An 18965-nucleotide genomic window follows, 5' to 3' on the forward strand; every position below is an offset into this window, starting at 1 on the left:
ATTTGTTTGCATTGCTAAAAGTGCTCCCTAGCCCCAGCTTAGTGGTAGACATGAGAACAGCACCAAAGCAGGAAAAAAAAACAGCTTAAGCTGGCCATAGACGCAAAGATCCGATCGTATGATTCACCGTACGATCGGACTTTCCCATCTCCCGACCCGCCACTAACCATTCAGATCAAATTCTTACCATTCCTATCAAATAAAGTAGTAAAAGAACATATCAGCCAATGTTCTACCTCTGACAGCAATCGTACGATAGTTATGTCTGACAAAGCTAGTGACAGTCTCCCACTGAAAATCGTACGATCGGCAATACACGCAGAGATATTATCGGGAGGCGAGAAATTTTCTAACCTGTCAGATCGACCAAACGACTGATCTCCGCCGGACGAAAAATTACAGGACTCTCCACACACGGTCGTTGCGCCTATGGCCAGCTTTACCTACTGCTTGGGTGCTATTCTCTATATCTCTCACGTTTAGCACTGCAAACACAACCTAGGTTAGTGGTTTAATACAATGGGAACAGGAGAAATAATAGCTGTCTCAAAGTAGTTACATCCTGCTGGCTCTTTCTCAAAGCTCAATCAAGTACAATGCACTGAGATGGCTGCCTCTTCAGCAATATTACATCTAAAAAAAAAATAAAAGAATTTTGGTTCAAGTATAACATTTTAAATAGCAGAATGAATGATTTGCAATGTAAAAAGTTTAATTTTGAAATAAATAGTAAATCATAAAAATCATGTCAACTACCTGAAACTCAAGCAGAGCAAACTAAATTAAGAAGTAACCAGGAGCTGGAGTGGCTGGGGTGTCCTCAAACAATTAATGAAGTATAAATAGGCCGAAATTGGAGCTTAACCCCCAAAGACTCCTGCTGGGTAATGCAATATGACAAAAGATATATCAATATAGTATTATATAGTATGCCTTTTAATACTATATTGATATATCTTTTGTCATAATGCATTAACCAGCAGCAGGAGTCTTTGGGGGTTAAGTCCCAATTTTGGCCTATTTATATTTCATAAAAATCATGGCAGTGTGAGGGTTTGGGAGGGCTCAATCCCATTGGTTTATGTGAAAGGCAAGGGTCACATAATAGTGATGTCTGCTTTTTTTTCGGTGTGTTTTTATGGCACAAAAGACTGAGTTCTTTCCCCGCAAAACAGAATACAAGGCAAACTTCTATTGCATGCTACTCCCTAGTAACCTTGTATATATTTATACATAGTTATCGTAACTATGACCTATCATAACCCCTAAGTGCCTCTTCTCCAGTGTAAACATTCCCAGCAGGGCCAGCTGTTCTTTATAATTGAGCTTATTTACCCTTCTTTGGAGACTTATTTATAAGTAAATAATATCCCATTTGAGCACTGGCGACCAAAACCATAATGCATGTTCTAGATGGGACCATACCGGTGCTTTGTAAAGGAAAGAATGGCCTTCTATACAATAGGGTTTTTTTTATTTCCCTGTTTATTGCAAGAAATAACTAGAATCTATATTAAAAAAAATAGGGAAAAAGTAAGTTCAGCACAAGCACTATTCATTTAACTACTGTTGAAAACGGGGCTATATTGCCTTTTAAAAACAAAACACATTAGCTAGTTTTAGTGAGGAGTTAGTAGTCTGTCTTTGTTTCGTGAGGAAACTTCAGGTGACTTCGGAAAATGAAGCGCTCTGAGTGCCATCCCGCCGGCGATTTACATTCTAGCCGGCAGGGGAAGGCAGTTCGGGGAGATTATTCGCCCCGAAGAAGAGGAGATTTGTCACCGGGCGACTAATCTCCCCGAATCTGACTGTGCGTCTCTGCCCTTAGGGCGAGTGGAAAAAGATCTAAAAAGAAAAGAAATAAATCCTTTGAGTTACTTTTGAAATGGAGTGTTAATCAGATGTGGAACAGTTAAAAGGGTTTATTAAGGGAACAAAAAGCAGTGTCTTCTGCCTTTGATCATTGAGTGGCCCATCTAGGAAGCTTGGAAGTCAGAGACAATTCTCTCTTTCATCTGCCTGGCTGGCTGCTACTCTGCTGATTACAAACACAGATGTCAGAATGGAGGAGGATGGGGAGAGTGGGAGGACAAAGGAATGTCAGTGGGGAGAGAAAGGGTTGCTGAAGTATAAAGGTGCCTGGACTTCTTATGACACTCGTGCAAGGGTCCGATACTGTAACTGCAAACAACATTACTCAGAATGCACCACACTGATTTGAACTGTAACACTTTTTTACTCAAGTATATTTGTAGGAAAAATAGTCTGTCTCCTTTCGGGTCTCTACAGCTAATCTGAGTGTCTCTCCCACACAGGGCTTATACAGGCTGCTCTGCAATAATGATCCATCCATTTAGGGCTATTCCACACGGGGAGATAGCCACGCGTTTGCGGTCGCGGCGACAAAGCGCCGCGCCAGTCGCCGCGACCGGCGCAGGCGACAGTTTTGTATGGGCGCCTATGTAAAAACGCCTGTGCTAACCACACGAGGCGATGCGCTTTTCAACAGTCGCCTGAAAATGCCTCGCCAGGCTTTTTCAGGCGACTGTTGAAAAGCGCATCGCCTCGTGTGGTTAGCACAGGCGTTTTTACATAGGCGCCCATACAAAACTGTCGCCTGCGCCGGTCGCGGCGACTGGCGCGGCGCTTTGTCGCCGCGACCGCAAACGCGTGGCTATCTCCCCGTGTGGACTAGCCCTTAGGGTAGACCAAGTAAGCCAATTGACTTGGTTGGTGTGAATTCAAACCCATTTATTCTATGGAAATTGTGTAGTGAGACAGCAAAGTAATTGTATGTTATCTTACTGTTGTCCAGTTAACTGTGGCAGATTTTGCCAATTTAAACCATAACATAAAAAGGTATAACAATTAGGCTTATTTCTTCTAGGACTAATGGGGGCACAATTTGTGCTCTATTACTATTATAGACACACACACACAAGGAAACTTGACAAAGGTTCCTGCGTGGGACTGAAACGTTGGATTAACAAACCTTTTTCTTTTTTTGACACTTTTTGTCTATTATTGTTTAAATCCTGTGAGTGCCGTCACTTGACACATTGTATCTACTTCTTCATGCATGAGCACCCAGGTCTCGATTTATTCCTAGGGTGTGCATATCTCTCTCTCTCTCTCTCTCTCTCTCTCTCTCGCTCTCTCTCTATCTCAAGTAATTACCGGTAATAGTGAAAATCACTTGTTCGCATAACATCAAAGGAGTAAATGGCCCTGGTTCTGATAATTTGCTAGAACTGGAACTACTTTACCAGATTTCCACCTTGGGTGCCCCTAAGCCACAGGTCCTCGCAAGCATCCCTGCAAGTGCTGACGCACTGGGGATTATGTGTACAGAAGACAAAAAGAGCTGCATGTCCCCAATACTCCTTGGAATGCCAACAGAACAGTCACAACAAAGGGAGTATGGATGGTGCCATAATCCTTTCCAAGGTATGAACATCAGATTACTAATACCAGAAGATTGTTGAGCAAGATTTTGAACTACATATATAGTTCAAATTCTTAAATAGTGGAAAATGTTTGATTTAGTGCATACCTTTAATAAATTGATAGACATTGGATGGAAATAATACATTCCCTTTTCTTAACAGAGAGCACACCATCTGTTATATTTCAGTCTCCCTCCCCCAAACTGCTTTCAATTAAGAAATTCTTTGGAGTTAGGAAGTGTGTTACAAGGATGGACTTCAGAACAGCATAACCAAAGGAGGAACACAGAATATTGTAGGTGGTGAGGTAGCAGGCCAGATAAAAATAAGTGGAAAGAATCTAAAGAATGTTGATTCCTGTTAAAATGACTTTTGAGAGTCGTAGGGAAAAAAATCATTGTAGGACCGCTGAGTGAAAATGTGTTGCTATTGAGAAAACAGAAAACAATGTTCCTTGCTCCTTTGGATGTTTGAGCAAATAGACGATAGGAGAAATTTAATGACATTGTTAATATATGGTATTTTATGGTAGTTAACTGCTAAATGATTATGTAAAACAAAACTGCTTTCAGACTCATGGGTCATTGACAGATGCAGTAGTTTGTCTCCCCTGTCCAAAAAAAATATATAGATAGAGATAATCTTTTGCCTAAGGGCCAAATTATAAGAATATGGGGAAGATTTCATTGCACCACATCAATTCACACGTCACCCTCCAGTCAATAGAAGGAAGGATGCTGTACTGGGGAATCTCCTAATCCATTTCCAGTATGGCTTCATTCTTAAGAATACTATAACTATTTGACTCCCATTAGCCCAGGCCTTTAGGGCCTTCTCACAAATCTGGGCCTGCTTTTTTCCAAAACTGCTGGAGGACATTATTAATTTTGGCATGAAGGAAAATATGTCAGAATGTTAGGTTTTGCATTGTGTTTTGGAACTGACGTGTCCTACATTTTGTAATGAGTAGCATAATTTAATGTAAAGTAAAAATTTAAGCTGGCATAAACATGTATATGTTTTATGTTCTGCTTATTTCCCCATGCTCAAACAGTTTCATTTGTTGACATGTAACAGTTTAATGTATGTACAGAATAGACTTTGTTTGCAAATATATTTCAACTGAGTAGGTTCTTCTGTATTGCTTACTGTGAAATATATAGTGAATAAAGTACCACCTCTTGTAAAATATAAGGATATTATAAGTTACCGAGGAGTCCCATGACCATATAAAAACACGAGGCCGAAGGCCGAGTGTTTTTATACAGGTCATGGAACTCCGAGGTAACTTATAATATCCTTATATTTTACAAGAGGTGGTACTTTATTTATTATAATACACAAGTTTCAGTGAGTCATGTGACAGAAATGACATCAGAACTCGCCGTTTATAACTGATGACATCAGAACTCACCGTTTATAAGGATATCATTTACAAGATATTCATGGCTTTTGTGTATTATAAATAAATATTGTACCTCTTGTAAAATATGAAGATATTGGAAGTCATCTCTTGACCATTCTCTATATATGTATGTATACATACACAAACAAATGCATTGTTCTAAAAAACTAGCAGGGCTAGTCAATATAACTGAGCAGAACTGTGTATCCTGGTGAAAACTTTTCTGACCCTGTATCTACATTTTAAGCCAACATTTCAGGGGTGATGAAAGGTTCGGCAGGCCCGGTCAAATAAAATGGCCTGTGGAAAAAATGTTCAAGTGCAGTGCTGGCATTTTACCTACCTTTTTCCCCAGATGTCCCTAGCACAAATTCACATTTGTGTGTGCAGTTTATAATAAAACTGAACATTTTTTTTTTTTACGGGACAGTTTAATTTTGTCATTCCCCCCCCTTCAGTAAAATAGGGTTTCCTTGTCTTTTAACTTTAATTTCTGTAACAGAAAAAAGGCTTTCCTTTGTTGGAGAAACAACTTCCCCTTTCCACTCATTGAATGACCCTGCGTTAACAATACAGCATTAAGAATGAAAGGCCCCCTGGGAATGATTTATATTGCATTTTTATTGTGTTATATATCTCCTAGCAGTTACCTCTTCTATGATGTCAACAAATTTAACTTGGCTAGGCTTTTCTCTTAACTAAAATCTTCCATTCCTTTTATTAATTTTTGTTGACTTATGATCTCTTTCCAGATCCTTAATGCTGTTTTTATGAACAAGCTCACTCACAAGTACATATTAAAGGATTTATAAAAAGGAAAAATTATAATGTTTTCTTGTTGTATATCTATCCCCTTTAAAGGCATGCTAATAGTTTGCAGTTTTACCAGTTTGTGGGTAAAATTGACTATTATCTAGAATTTTGTTTTCCTTAGGAAGGATATTAATGAGCTGAAAAGAGTGGAGGTGTGCTACTGCACTGGTAAAATGAATGGGGCAATTGGACTGCTAAGGTTGGGCTTTTTTCCTCTTTAGAAAGGGTACTTTAAAAGTACATTTGCGGACATTATAAACCGTGCAGACGGGATTTTTGTAAAGGAAGGCACAAGAGGCCACCCCTTTAGACTTGAGGAATCAACCTTTCAAATGAAACAAAGCAAATCGTTCTTCCGTGAAGAGTTTGTATGGTTTTTTTGAGTGAGCTATAGAATGCCCCTACCAGTAATATTGAGATGGCATATTCCCTGAAAGGTTTGGTTCACCATTAAAGTGGTTGTTCACCTCTGAATTAACGTTTAGTGTGAAGTAGAGAGTGAGATTCTGAGCCAATTTGCAATTGGTTTTAATTTTTCGGAGTAATTTGGACCCTAGCAACCAGATTGCTGAAATTGCAAATTGGAGAGCTGCTAAAGAAAAAGCTAAATAACTCAAAACCCACAAATGATAAAAAATGAAAACCAATTGCAAATTGTTTTAGAATATCACTACATCATTCCTAGGGGGCCCATTTGTTAAACCTCAAATTTTTCTAGTCAAGTTTTTAAAGGTTAAAACTCAAATTTTTAGAGCAGTAAAAAAAAACTCTTTTAGAGATTTATTATACCCCAAAGATGCTAAAATCAGAATCTGAAAATACTGTAGAGCCCATGTAGAAGTCTGGCAGATGTCCCTGAACATGTTTCTTGACATCATGATCGTGCGTGATACGTGATCTGCGCTGGATAATCCGATAGTCTGGGTTTTCGACCAATCTGAGATTTATTAGTTATATTTTTTGTTATTTAGTTTTTTATTCAGCAGCTCTCCAGTTTGCAATTTCAACAATCTGGTTGCTAGGGTCCAATTTATCCTCGCAATCATGCACTGATTTGAATAAGAGACTGAAATATAAAAAGGAGAGGGCCTGAATAGAAATGATTAATGAAACAATAACAATATGTTTGTAGACTTACAAAGTATTTGTGTTTAGATGGGGGTCAGTGAATACATGGTAGCTGTACAACTGTTTAGATGTAGAGGTCCAATAATTTGTTATAGCACAGTGTATGAGTCGTACAAGGATATATATATATATATATAGATATATAGATATATAGATATATAGATATATAGATATATAGATATATAGATATATAGATATATAGATATATATATAGATATATATATATATATATATATATATATATATATATATATATATATATATATATATATATATATATATATATATATATATATATATATATATATATATATATATATATATATATATAGTCCATCACAAAGCCGGCACTCTCGACAATAGGTTTCAATTGCCTGGGTGCAGTATCAACTTGCATATTTTATATATATATATATATATATATATATATATATATATATATATATATATATATTCATTTTTTGGATATAATTATCATGTTAATTTGACCAGCACACAGGCTTTTTTTCACTTGTCGCTGTGCACCAGATTTGTGTTCTTTTTTTTATATATATATATATATATATATATATATATATATATATATATATATATATATATATATATATATATATATATATATATATATATATATATATATAAATGCTTTGGGTGTCCGCACTCAATCTCAAGTAGAGTAGAGGTGCACGATCAATGTTCATAATATGCTGTAGTAATCAGCACACTCATTATAGCAGTGAATAAAGTGTTTCATTGGTAACACAGCATTGTTATCCAACGTTTCGGTCCGACCTGGGGACTTTTCTCAAGGATCAAACATCCTTGAGAAAGGTCCCCAGGTGGGACCGAAACGTCGGATAACAATGCTGGGTTACCAATAAGAAATAAGTTTTATCCATAATGCATATCCTATATGCATTATAAATTAAAACACTTATTTTCATTATAAAGAGTGCGGGTCCATTTGCAAAGCTGTATGATATGACTTGACCAATGCACCCGCCTTCGTAATTTTGATCTGGTAAAAGTGCACACACTGAACGTGTATGTATGTATATATATATATATATATATATATATATATATATATATATATATATATATATATATATATATATATATATATATATATATATATATATATATATATATATAGATAGATATATATATGAAAAGCAGGTTGACATAACATGAACCTTAGTTGCAAATAAGGCATAATTCATTTTTAAGATTTGCTGCTTTCAATTCGATGTGCATTAAAGGGCAAGTCAACCCCAAAATAAAAAGTAGCCTAATAAAAGAAAACCTAATTCTAAGCAAATTTCCAATATACATTTATTAAGTTTTTTTCTATGGATTTCAAGTTATTTGTATATGTATTGCTTTGGCTGTCCCTTTCTATTATCTGCCCTGGTGGCTCAGACTGTTGATACAGTGTAAGCCAATAAATGTTTGAAAAAAACAGCGCTCACTAGCACGAGGTTGGGCAAACAAGGAAACAAAAGAGATAATTCCAATATAGTCTAGTATTTATCAGTAATATCGCTACACCGCTTAGTGAATTTCAAATATTATTAATTAGGTGCCCTCTTAGATTCCACTTATTTCATCTGTATGCCACTTATTACACTACTTTGATCTGTGCAGTGTAGTGAATTATAAAGTGGGGTACTCACAAACGTTTAGGAAGAAGTGAGCATTAAGGAAATATTTAGCAGTAGCTTCTCCGTGCAGCTCCAAAGTCCACCGCTCTATAAGAAAGCACTGACAAAGTGTAAAACCATTATCATTTTAATTGCTAGAAAAATTTAAACTCACAATGTTACTGTTAAAACTCGCATAAAATATTTAAAGTCACCACTTTGCCACTTTCCGGGTCCTCCAAGCAATCGGTAAGACATAATAGTTGGCATCTCGACTGCTGCGTGTAACTCTGGACGCCTGTTGATGACGTCACTGCCCGACGCGTTATGTCTTCCGAATTTCTCAAGGGCTTCAGAGTCTCTACTGCTCTCTACTGCAGGAGAGACTCTGAAGCTCTTGAGAAAGTCGGAAGACGAAACACGTTGGGCAGTGACGTGCTAGTGTATTATTTCAAAATGATGTATTATTTCAAATTTTTGGGGTTGACTTGCCCTTTAAACTTTGACACAGATATTCACAAGTATATTGTTTTAGGGCTAGTCCACACGAGGAGATTCTAGGGAGATTTTTTCGCCTGGCGACTAATCGCCCTGTCTTTTGAGTGACTATCTCCCCGAACGGCTACAAAGAAAAGTCGCCTGCGCTAATGCACACGCAGCGATGTGTGTAGTCGCTCAAAAGACGAGGCGATTAGTCACCAGGCGACAAAATCTCCCCGAATCTCCTCGTGTGGCCTTACCCTTATTCTATTCATGTGAAGCATTTTCATGCTAGGTATGTGTTTTTTCAGTTAAAAGGTTTTGTTTAAAGCTATACTTATGTGCTTTATATTCCTATGATTTTTATATATCTTTCTTACATATTGGCAGGATTCATCAGGTGACATTTGTAAAGAGAGCATTGCAAATGAGCATTTTCATCTGGAAGGTAAGTAATTCATCTCTTAAAAACTACAAACTATCCCCACCTTTATAAAGAAGCCTTATTAATGAACCTTGAATTATCAGAAGTCAGTATACCATAAAGAATCATCACTAATTATTTTCAGCAACCCATGTGAATAGTTCTACATTTCTTCAGTTTGTAAGCTCATGTGATCAGGAACCTTTAATCCTATTGTATAGTTTTGTAACCCTTATTTGTTATAAGGTAATTGTAAATACCCTATGTATTGTAATACTGTAAAGCTTTGTGGTGTGTGTGCTGGTGCTGTATAAATAAATAAAAATTATGGATCACTTCAGTGACTTTATCAAGATGGCTGCGCTAATGCACTCACGGCACTTCCGAAGTCGACAGAAGTTGCCTCATGAGGAAACTTCGGGCGACTTCAGAAATCGAAGCGCAGCAAGTGCATTCGCACAGGCGATTCTTTATTCAAGCAAGCGGAAGGCAGTTCGGGAGACTGTCGCCCCGCAGAAGAGGCGATTAGTCGCCAGGCGACTAAATCTCCCTGAAAATGCCGGTCTGCCCCAAACCTAAAGGATACTGTATAAAATAGGCTCTACAATGCTTTTATCCCACTTAGGGCTTTATTAATCAGCAAACAGCATGTAGCATACAAACGGGGAACGTATCCTCATTGAACTTCCTGAGGCTTCCTGACAGCCGTAAATGAGAACTGCTGTGCTGAAAGTCTGGTATTAAGTCTAAGGGGGAAATGTAATAAAATTCGTAAAGAGAACAAATTTGCAAATAAAAATTTGCATGTTGCAATGTTATATTCTTCATTAGGTTTATATTGCATTGTGTATCTTAATTGCGCATTGCAAACCTTTTTGCTTGAAGGTTCGGGATTCGGCCAGAATTCGGCCTTTTTCAGCAGGATTCGGCCGAATCCTTCTGCCCGGCCTAACCATTTGCATATGCCAATTAGGATTTGGATTCGGTTTGGTATTTTTGCAAAGGATTCAAGAGTTCGGCCGAATACAAAATAGTGGATTTAGTGCATTCCTACTTGAAGGTGGCATAAACTTTTGGACATGTAACAACTTTTTTATTATGTTAATATTATGTTAAGTTTTATTACATACACTGGCATACTATCGCAAACTAAAAAATTAGCAAACGCTATCTTACCGTCACGTGAGGGACAAAGTGTTTGCAAAGGCAAAATTGTTCACTTTGCTAACATTTATTCACTTTGCAAACATTTATTCGCTTTGAAAACATTTATTCGCATTGCGAATGATTTTTGCTTTTGGGACCAACATTACATTCCCCCATGTAACTGTTTGGGGCCGATTCATCAATAGTCGAATATCGAGGGTTAATTAACCCTCGATATTCGACTGGGAACTAAAATCGTTCGACTTCGAATATCGAAGTCGAACGATTTTGCGCAAATCCTGCGAACGATTAAATCCTTCGAATCGAACGATTCGAAGGATTTGAATCCAACGATCGAAGGAAAATCCTTCGATCAAAAAATCACAGGCAAGCCTATGGGGACCTTCCCCATAGGCTAACATTGACTTCGGTAGGTTTTATCTACCGAAGTAGGTGGTCGAAGTATTTTTTAAAGAGACAGTACTTCGATTATCGAATGGTCGAATAGTCGAACGATTTTTACTTCGAATCGTTCGAATTCGAACGAATTTAACCAATTCGATGGTCGAAGTACCCAAAAAATACTTCGAAATTCGACGTTTTTTACATTCGAATTCTTCACTCGAATTTTGTAAATCTGCCCCTTATTGTCTCAGAAACCACACATTCTGCTGGTGTTTTTCAAATGTTTTTCCTGCAGTGACAATATTGGACCTGTCAATATACACACTCGGCAGTCCCTCTTTACTGTCTGCAGTGACAGCCAGATTGCATTCATGGCACTGCACACATACACAGGATGTTAGGGTGCCAAATCCGCCAGCATGTCAGCAGACATTGGCCTAAACCTCTATTGTTCTTTGACTGTCTATTCTTAGTCTTTCTTATCTTTTGCAATAGCTTTTGGAAACTGTTTAGATTTCTGTAAAGGGACAGTACAGGTATGAGATCAGTTATCTGCAAACCCATTATCGAGAAAGCTCTGAAAATTGCAGGAATGCCATCTCCCATAGATTCCATTTTAATAAACAATTGTCATTTTTAAAAAATAATTTCCTTATTCTCTCTAATAATAAACCTTGCACTTGATCCCAACTAAGAAATAATGAATGCTTATTGGTGACAATACCATAGGGTTTATTTAATGTTTTAATTATTTTTTAAGAAGATCAAGAAGAAGGAATGAAGATCAAAAATATGGAAAGCATTATGGATAACCGTTCACATACCTATACTTCTTTTTCAACATTTGTTAAATAATAATGGCCTATACCATACCTCCCAACATTTTGGAAATAGAAGGAGGTACAAAAATATTTGCCGTGTGCAGCGCTGCAATTTTTTTTGACCATCCCTGTTTTTGTGGCCACAGTTACACACAGTTTTGCTAATGAGGGTGAATTGCCCTGTAAGTTGTAAGTCACATTTCCCCAAGAGACCTACTTATCTTAAATTGTTCCAAATGTTTCTTGAAGTCCATCAAGTTCACACCCTCCAAATGAAAACCCAGCATCCATACACACACCCCTCGGTACCTTCACATAAATTATATATACCCATATCTATACTAACTATAGAGTTTAGTATCATAGTCTTTGCTATTATTATGTCTGTCCAAGAAAAGGCGACACGGCGACGATCCATCATGCAGCGCTCGATTTCTCCTCCCTGGCTATCTCCTATATCTCCTATAAGTAAAACAGGGAGAAATCGAGCGCTGCACAATGGATCTCCTGATCGCTTTGTGAAGAGGAGCACAAGCGGAGTTTCGCTAAGTTATTTCTTAATAAAGACTTTGCGATTTTAAAGTTTGATTCGTCTTGGTGTTTCTTTTTTTTAATGTATACAAACACATTTTTAATTTTCTTTTTTTTTTTGATGTTACTGGTCCTTTAAGGACTGGAGTCCAAAACTGCACTGCATACTCCAGGTGAGGCCTTACCAGGGACCTATAAAGAGACAACTTGTTATCTACAAAACCCCCTAGATCCTTCTCAGTTGAGGAAACTCCCAGCACACTGCCATTTAGTCTAAAAATTGCATTTATATTATTTTTGCCAAAGTGCATGACCTTGCATTTATCAACATTGAACCTCATTTTCCAGTTTGCTGCCCAGTTTTCCAACTTAGTCAAATCACTTTGCAAAGTGGCAGCATTCTGCATGGAACCTATAGTTCCAGACCAACATTCCTTAATTGAACTAGTAACCTTCTGTGTGGCACTGTATCGAATGCTTTAGCATAGTCTAAGTAAATCGCATCCACTGCCATCCCAGAATCAAAGTCCCTGCTCACCTTATCATAAAAAGAGAAACTTTGAATCTTTTCCGGCTGTTCAGTGCAGGAAATCAAAGAGAAAGTCAGGACGTTTTAGTAACAATCTGGGACTGCGGGTTGAGCTGTCAAAATTGAGAGAGACTTCTGCTGGAACTTAAAAGCATGAATTTTTCCCATTGACTTAAACGGATTATGCAGTGTCTGAGCAGTGTAATATCATTACGTCAAATGTGGAGTTCAGGTGGCGTAAAATAAAACACACACACCTTGATAACTTTGCCATTTATTTTGTCAAAGCTTTGTTTTTTTGGCGTTAATTGTTTTACACAGTATGGTCAACCATCGCGTTGATGTTACTGGCCCCACAGCAAATTAATTTTAGGACCCCCAAAAAATCCAGATGTTGTCCTATTTTACAAATATATAATGAAATTGCACATTAATTAGGGCCTCATGGGGTCCCCCTATAGCAGCAGGGTCTGCTTACTCTGTAGTTAAACCCTAATGATAAATAGGCCCCCTTATTTACCAGTATATCCATCTTTGTTCCAAATTAGATATGCTGTATGTAAGCTTATATGTGTGCATGTTGATTGCGTGCTTTGATTGTTAGCTTAATGGAACAGTGACTCCCTACCAGAGCCGGGCCAAGCCGGGCAGGCGCTCTAGGCAGCCTGCCCAGCTGCTGCGCCGGCTGGTTGTGCGCGTCTGCGTGAAAAGACGCTTCTGCGCATATGCAAAATGACGCTTCTGCGCATGCGCGAATCAACACATGCGTACTCGCACAGATGGGAACAAGTGGGCAGTCGGCAGAGAAGGGACCGGACATGGGGTAGGAGTAAGTACGTGCCTGGCGCCCCTCCACCTTTACGCCCTAGGCACATGCCTACTCTGCCTACCCTTAGTTCCGGCCCTGCTCCCTACCTACTCTGTCTTTTAGAGCATAGCACTTAATCTTTGTATATTTATACTTATTACTGGTTGTTGCTTATTTAGTATTTATTATTATGTTTGTCCTCCCTGTGTGTATTTTTCTACAAAGTAAAATTGTACAGCACTGCATATTTATGTTGCACTGTGTAAATAAAGTTATAAATACATATTATTATACTGTATATTGGCGGTGCATATATAAAGAGAAAGTAACAAACTGCACTGGTCTATTTAAATAAAAGTGGACTAAGTCAGAATTGAATTATAAGTTTAAACTTTAGCATTTTTTGCTCTTTTTTTCTAGAAGGCTTTTTAAAACACACATTGGTGCGTTTAAAAGCATTTTTTGGTTGTTTGGGAAACTAGCAGGCATTGTATCTTAAAAAGCTTCAGCCTTGGCAGATTCCATAAAAAAAATTCTCATCCTCGCTGATCAAAAGCAAATCTTGCTGCTATTTGTACATAGAATCCCTGCTAAAGCTGATAAGATCCCACATCTTTTTATAGCTGGTGGAGGAGAAAGTTCTTTGATCTTTTCATTGAGGAATGAAGGGGGGAAAGATTTTCCGTAAGGGTGTTTGGCTAACACAACAAACACTGTTTAAAAATGTTACTTTGCTTAATTAATTAGTGATTCTGTTTAATGCCCGTCTGATCTCTCTCCAACAAGGTATTTTGAGCTTTGAGAAAAGGAACTTCAAAGTGTCAGTAAAGGATGGTCAGAATGAGAAACAACCCCTTCACTGCTGGAAGAAAGATCTTACGGGTTCCAAAGACAGTAGATTTCTGGGGCACATCAATGGATGTGCCCTACAAATGCACATCAAATGCATATTAAATATAAATATGTAAATATTTAGATCATGATTTATCATTGATGTGTCCACAAATGTACAAATAAACAGATGTATCTGTAATTAAAAATTATTTACAATAGGACAACAGGCAATGTGGCAGTGTTTCTAAACTTTCTAGATAATCAGTTAGTGGATATTACATCTCTTATAAGGCCATATTTGGTTTGTTGCAAGCCAATGCCTGACTACTCTGCATCTATTAGCCGCCCCCAATCTGTACCCTGAAGTTGTTTTTTGACATTGTAAGCTGCGACAGCGACAATTCCATAAAGTCGAGATTTCTGAGTGTCAATCGTAGGATACAAATTGACACTCGTTATTGTCACAATTTCTTTTCGCTCTGACTTTTCAAGAAAAATGATTGAGTTCAATTTGTGGAAGGAATTTGTGTTAATAAAAAAGATGAGCTTAAAGGGGAACTCCGCAAAAGTAAACATAATTTCAAGCAACTTTGCAATATACATTAATTAAAAAATATGCAGACTTTTTATGATTTTTAATGGTTTCTGACATTTCCCTAAGCCCTAACCCTCTGCTCTTCTGCTGATCTCTCTGACTACTTTACAGAGCTGGCTGATTACTGTTACTTTGTATCAACAACCAGCTGTGCTTAGACTGAATCCTCCAAACCCCACAATTCCCTGCACATGTGGTTTCAATAAGGAATGGAACATCATAGTGCAATGCATTGTGGGTTATATAGTTCCTGCATGCTGTCTGTAAACTGTGGAGAAGTTGTTACAATTTGTAACATCACATCAGTGTTTTAGTCCCTCCTTCCCTGCCAGGATTTCAAATGATGCAGAAAGAGAACTGTTAACCAGCTGGATTGCAGCATAGAAAATGGCATTTATTCATACTTTTTAAAGAAACGGGTAACTGTGATGGGTATACTAGGGGTTTCTGTATTATGTGGCCCTCTTTATCGAATTTTGGTTTGGAAGCCAGAGTTCCCCTTTAATTTGAGTTTTAGTAAATAACCCCCTTTGACTAATATAGTACCATGCTCTTATCTTGATTATATCTGCTATTTAAACTTTAAACACAGTAAAAAAAAAGCTCTGTTGCCGATTGTTTTCTAATTCCAGAGCCGAACATGTGTTGTGTGAACTTTTACTGCCTTGGATTTTCCTTTAATCATATACTTTTAGCCAGTTTTATAACCAGTGCCAGAGAACGGCGGGTCCTTGCGGAGAGATTAAAACATGTCTGGGATTGTTTGGAGCTTAATTAATGATTGTTTATTTAACTGCCATGCTGCTGACAAATATCATGATGAACAATCAACTGTCTCTGCAAATACTAAAACTGATTTCTGACACGAATATGATTTAGGCAAAGGCCATGATGAGTAAGAGCTAAACTATACAGGGAATTTCAAATAGATTTTGCGGGTCAGACCTTATTTGACCCTCAAAATCTTGTCATGCAGCAGCACACAATATTTCGCAATCAGGATGTTGGAGTCAGATGGGATATTTTGCTCCTGCATCTACATCCAGTCAGAGGCACTACTACCTGAGAATCTTGCCTCAGGTGGCAACACCCTGCATGTTGCCTAGGACATCAAAAAGCTGCTCCTGGTAACTTCAAGATCTAAAAAATGCCAGGGCAGCCCCCCTCCAACACTGCCCTGGAATTTCAGATCTTGAAGTTGTTAGTAATTGTCAGATGCAGAGGTGTTTCTGGGTCCCCGACACAACTTTCCCACTGTCATCACCCCCCACTCAGTAACTGATTACTGAGTGGGGGATGATGGCAGTGGGAAAGTTGCCTCAAAGCAGCCTGGAACCCAGAAACACCTCTGCATCTGACAAGTAATATATTTCAACGAGGAGAAAAAAATATTTTAGACACTAAGATTTTATCTTATCAGATGCAAATAGGGTTGCCACCTGGCCTGGTACTTTACCGGCCTGAGCAGTAAAAATGATGGTTGATCCCAATATTATTAATATATAGGATGGCTGGTATTTTTTCCAGAAAATGTTGCAACCCTAGATGCAGCATGCAGTGTTCCCTTTTCAACAGCTAACATTTATTGGATGGCAATTGTTTTATGTAATTTTCACATCAGATTTTTATATCTAACCCATAATAACCTGTTCAGCTATCTGACTTTTAGGATACAACCTGTTGTTAAGACACCATCTTGACCTAACAGCTTCAACATTTAATTATCTTGGGGCAGCATAATCACTAATGTGTTGGTTTTTAATGAAGGGCTGCATTAGTCACTTGCTTTAAGTGTATGTCAGAATGTCTGAGACGCTGTGGTTGTTTCAGATTTTACTGCTGGGTGGTCCAAGACAGAATCCGTGAGATCATTCTATAACAAATGACAGATGAGCAGCTCGTTTCAGTGAATTATGATGAGTCTGCTGATTTGAACCCCAGTGCTGCTGTTTTAGGGCTTCAATTACAGTTTTGTATAGAGATAATTTCTGGAGTTAAATTCCAAGGATATTTGGAGGATGCATTTTTAAATTATTGTTTCTTTTCTTGTTTGAAACAGGGTGTAGAATTCTCAGATGTGCATGCTAAGTGAACTATATGGCTAGTTTTGACACCAAGTTGTTTCAGAAGTAGAAACTCGGCAATGGGAATTTTCAGACCAGAATCGTTTGTGTACGCAGCTGTTACTAAAGGGTATATTGGGCAGTATCAAGCATTATTACCTTAGCCAACAAGATTATCATGTATGTCTACATAAACAAGCATATCTGGGCCCAATTTTGGCCATCCGTGCACAGGGCCAAATCCAGCACATTGGAGGACCACATAAACAAGCTGATAAGCTCTATGTCAGATGGGGTTTTCAAAGTTGTCCGATATCTGGACAATTTTGGTTAGGTATTGGTCAGACAAGCTGTCATTGGGTCAAATGCATGGGCCAAATAGTTTCTGCTGCAGTTGAGTTGGCATCAGCAGTGTATGGCCACCTTCAAGTGCAATATCATACAAGTGAGAATAAGCCCTTTAGTGCTGCTCAAAATGTCCTGCCAAGTCTGCTGTGCTCTGGGTAGGGAATAGTACCCAGATGGCGCATCTTGTGTAGCTGCTGCTTTGCTTCCCAGCAATGCAGGGAATGTGGAGATAAGTTAGGGTGGCTAGAATAGTTTTAAAGGAGAACTAAAGCTTAACTAAATAAGTAGGCTAAAAATGTTATACATTATGTTTTGGGCTTCTGTGCTAAGGCAAACACAGCCCTTTAGCAGTACAGATCTGTCTCTCCAAATATACCCCAGTAGCTCCCCATCTTCTTTTCTGCTGTTCCACTGCACATGCTTTGTGCTGCTGTCAGTTACTGAGCTTAGAGACTGACTCACAATATACTGTACATACAGAATAGAAATGTCACAATATAAGGAGGATTAATAATTAATACAGATAATTACTACATGGCACATAAACCAGTGCAATTAGCTTCAGAATTTAATAATCAGCCCTGTAGCTTATGTTACAGGCCAACTTCATTTTCTGCTTGATAATTTTCAACAACCTCTAAGTGTAGCTCCTCAACAGCCGCTCAAAGAACACTGAGCATGTGAGTGTCGTAGACACTTTCCAAGATGGTGACCCCCTGTGACAAATTTGAAGTCTTGGATCATTGCTATTGAGAAACTGAAACTTTAGGCTGGTGCAATAAGTGCAGTATATAAAATTACATTTTTAGCCACATTAATTTTTGCAGTTTACTTCTGCTTTTAGACATTCATTTACCAGGAAAAAGATCTCACTGTTTAAACCCTGCACCCATCAAATTTGTGGCAGTATTGCATAAACACTGCTAAATATACTTACATTGTCTGCTAAGAAATTGATAGAACATTCACATTTTCTTTTAGGATCAGTATTATTTTTAGTTCTTTCTTTTTTACTACAGGTATGGGACCTGTTATCCAGAATGCTTGGGACCTGGGGGTTTTCCGGATAACGGATCTTTCCGTAATTTGGGTCTTCATGCCTTAAGTCTACTAGAAATTCATTTAAACATTAAATAAACCCAATAGACTGGTTTTGCCTCCAATAAGGATTAATTATCTCTTAGTTGGGATCAAGTACAAGCTACTGTTATATTATTACAGAGAAAAAGGGAATCATTTTTAAAAATGTGGATTATTTGGATAAAATGGAGTCTATGGGAGACAGCCATTCCGTAATTCGGAGCTTTCTGGATATCGGGTTTCCAGATAAGGGATCCTATACCTGTAGTATTATTTCTTTTTATCATTCTTTTGTATTCATTTTAGTAGGGACCCTAACACATGTATCTGATCGTGCCATCCTTTAAAAAGTACTTGTAGCATCTTTTAATTGTTTATGTGATTAATAGGCACAGCAGACTTGCTCCTAAGAGCCCTAACAAATGAGGATATTGGTCGCCCCGCGATTAATCTCCTCCAGCGCAGA

The 18965-nt window shown here is 37.9% G+C and overlaps 1 protein-coding gene across 2 annotated transcripts in view; it reads left to right on the forward strand.

Moving 5' to 3' along the window:
- Positions 1–18965, forward strand: part of nkd1.L (naked cuticle homolog 1 L homeolog) — a 73429-nt gene that overhangs the window by 39428 nt on the left and 15036 nt on the right. For both annotated transcript variants that reach the window (XM_018257792.2, XM_018257793.2), the window contains exon 4: positions 9306–9363. In XM_018257792.2, coding sequence (XP_018113281.1) covers positions 9306–9363 — 58 coding nt within the window. The remainder of the gene's footprint in view (positions 1–9305; positions 9364–18965) is intronic.

This window comes from Xenopus laevis, chromosome 4L, assembly GCF_017654675.1.
Source record: "Xenopus laevis strain J_2021 chromosome 4L, Xenopus_laevis_v10.1, whole genome shotgun sequence".
In the NCBI taxonomy this organism is placed as follows: Eukaryota; Metazoa; Chordata; class Amphibia; order Anura; family Pipidae; genus Xenopus; species Xenopus laevis.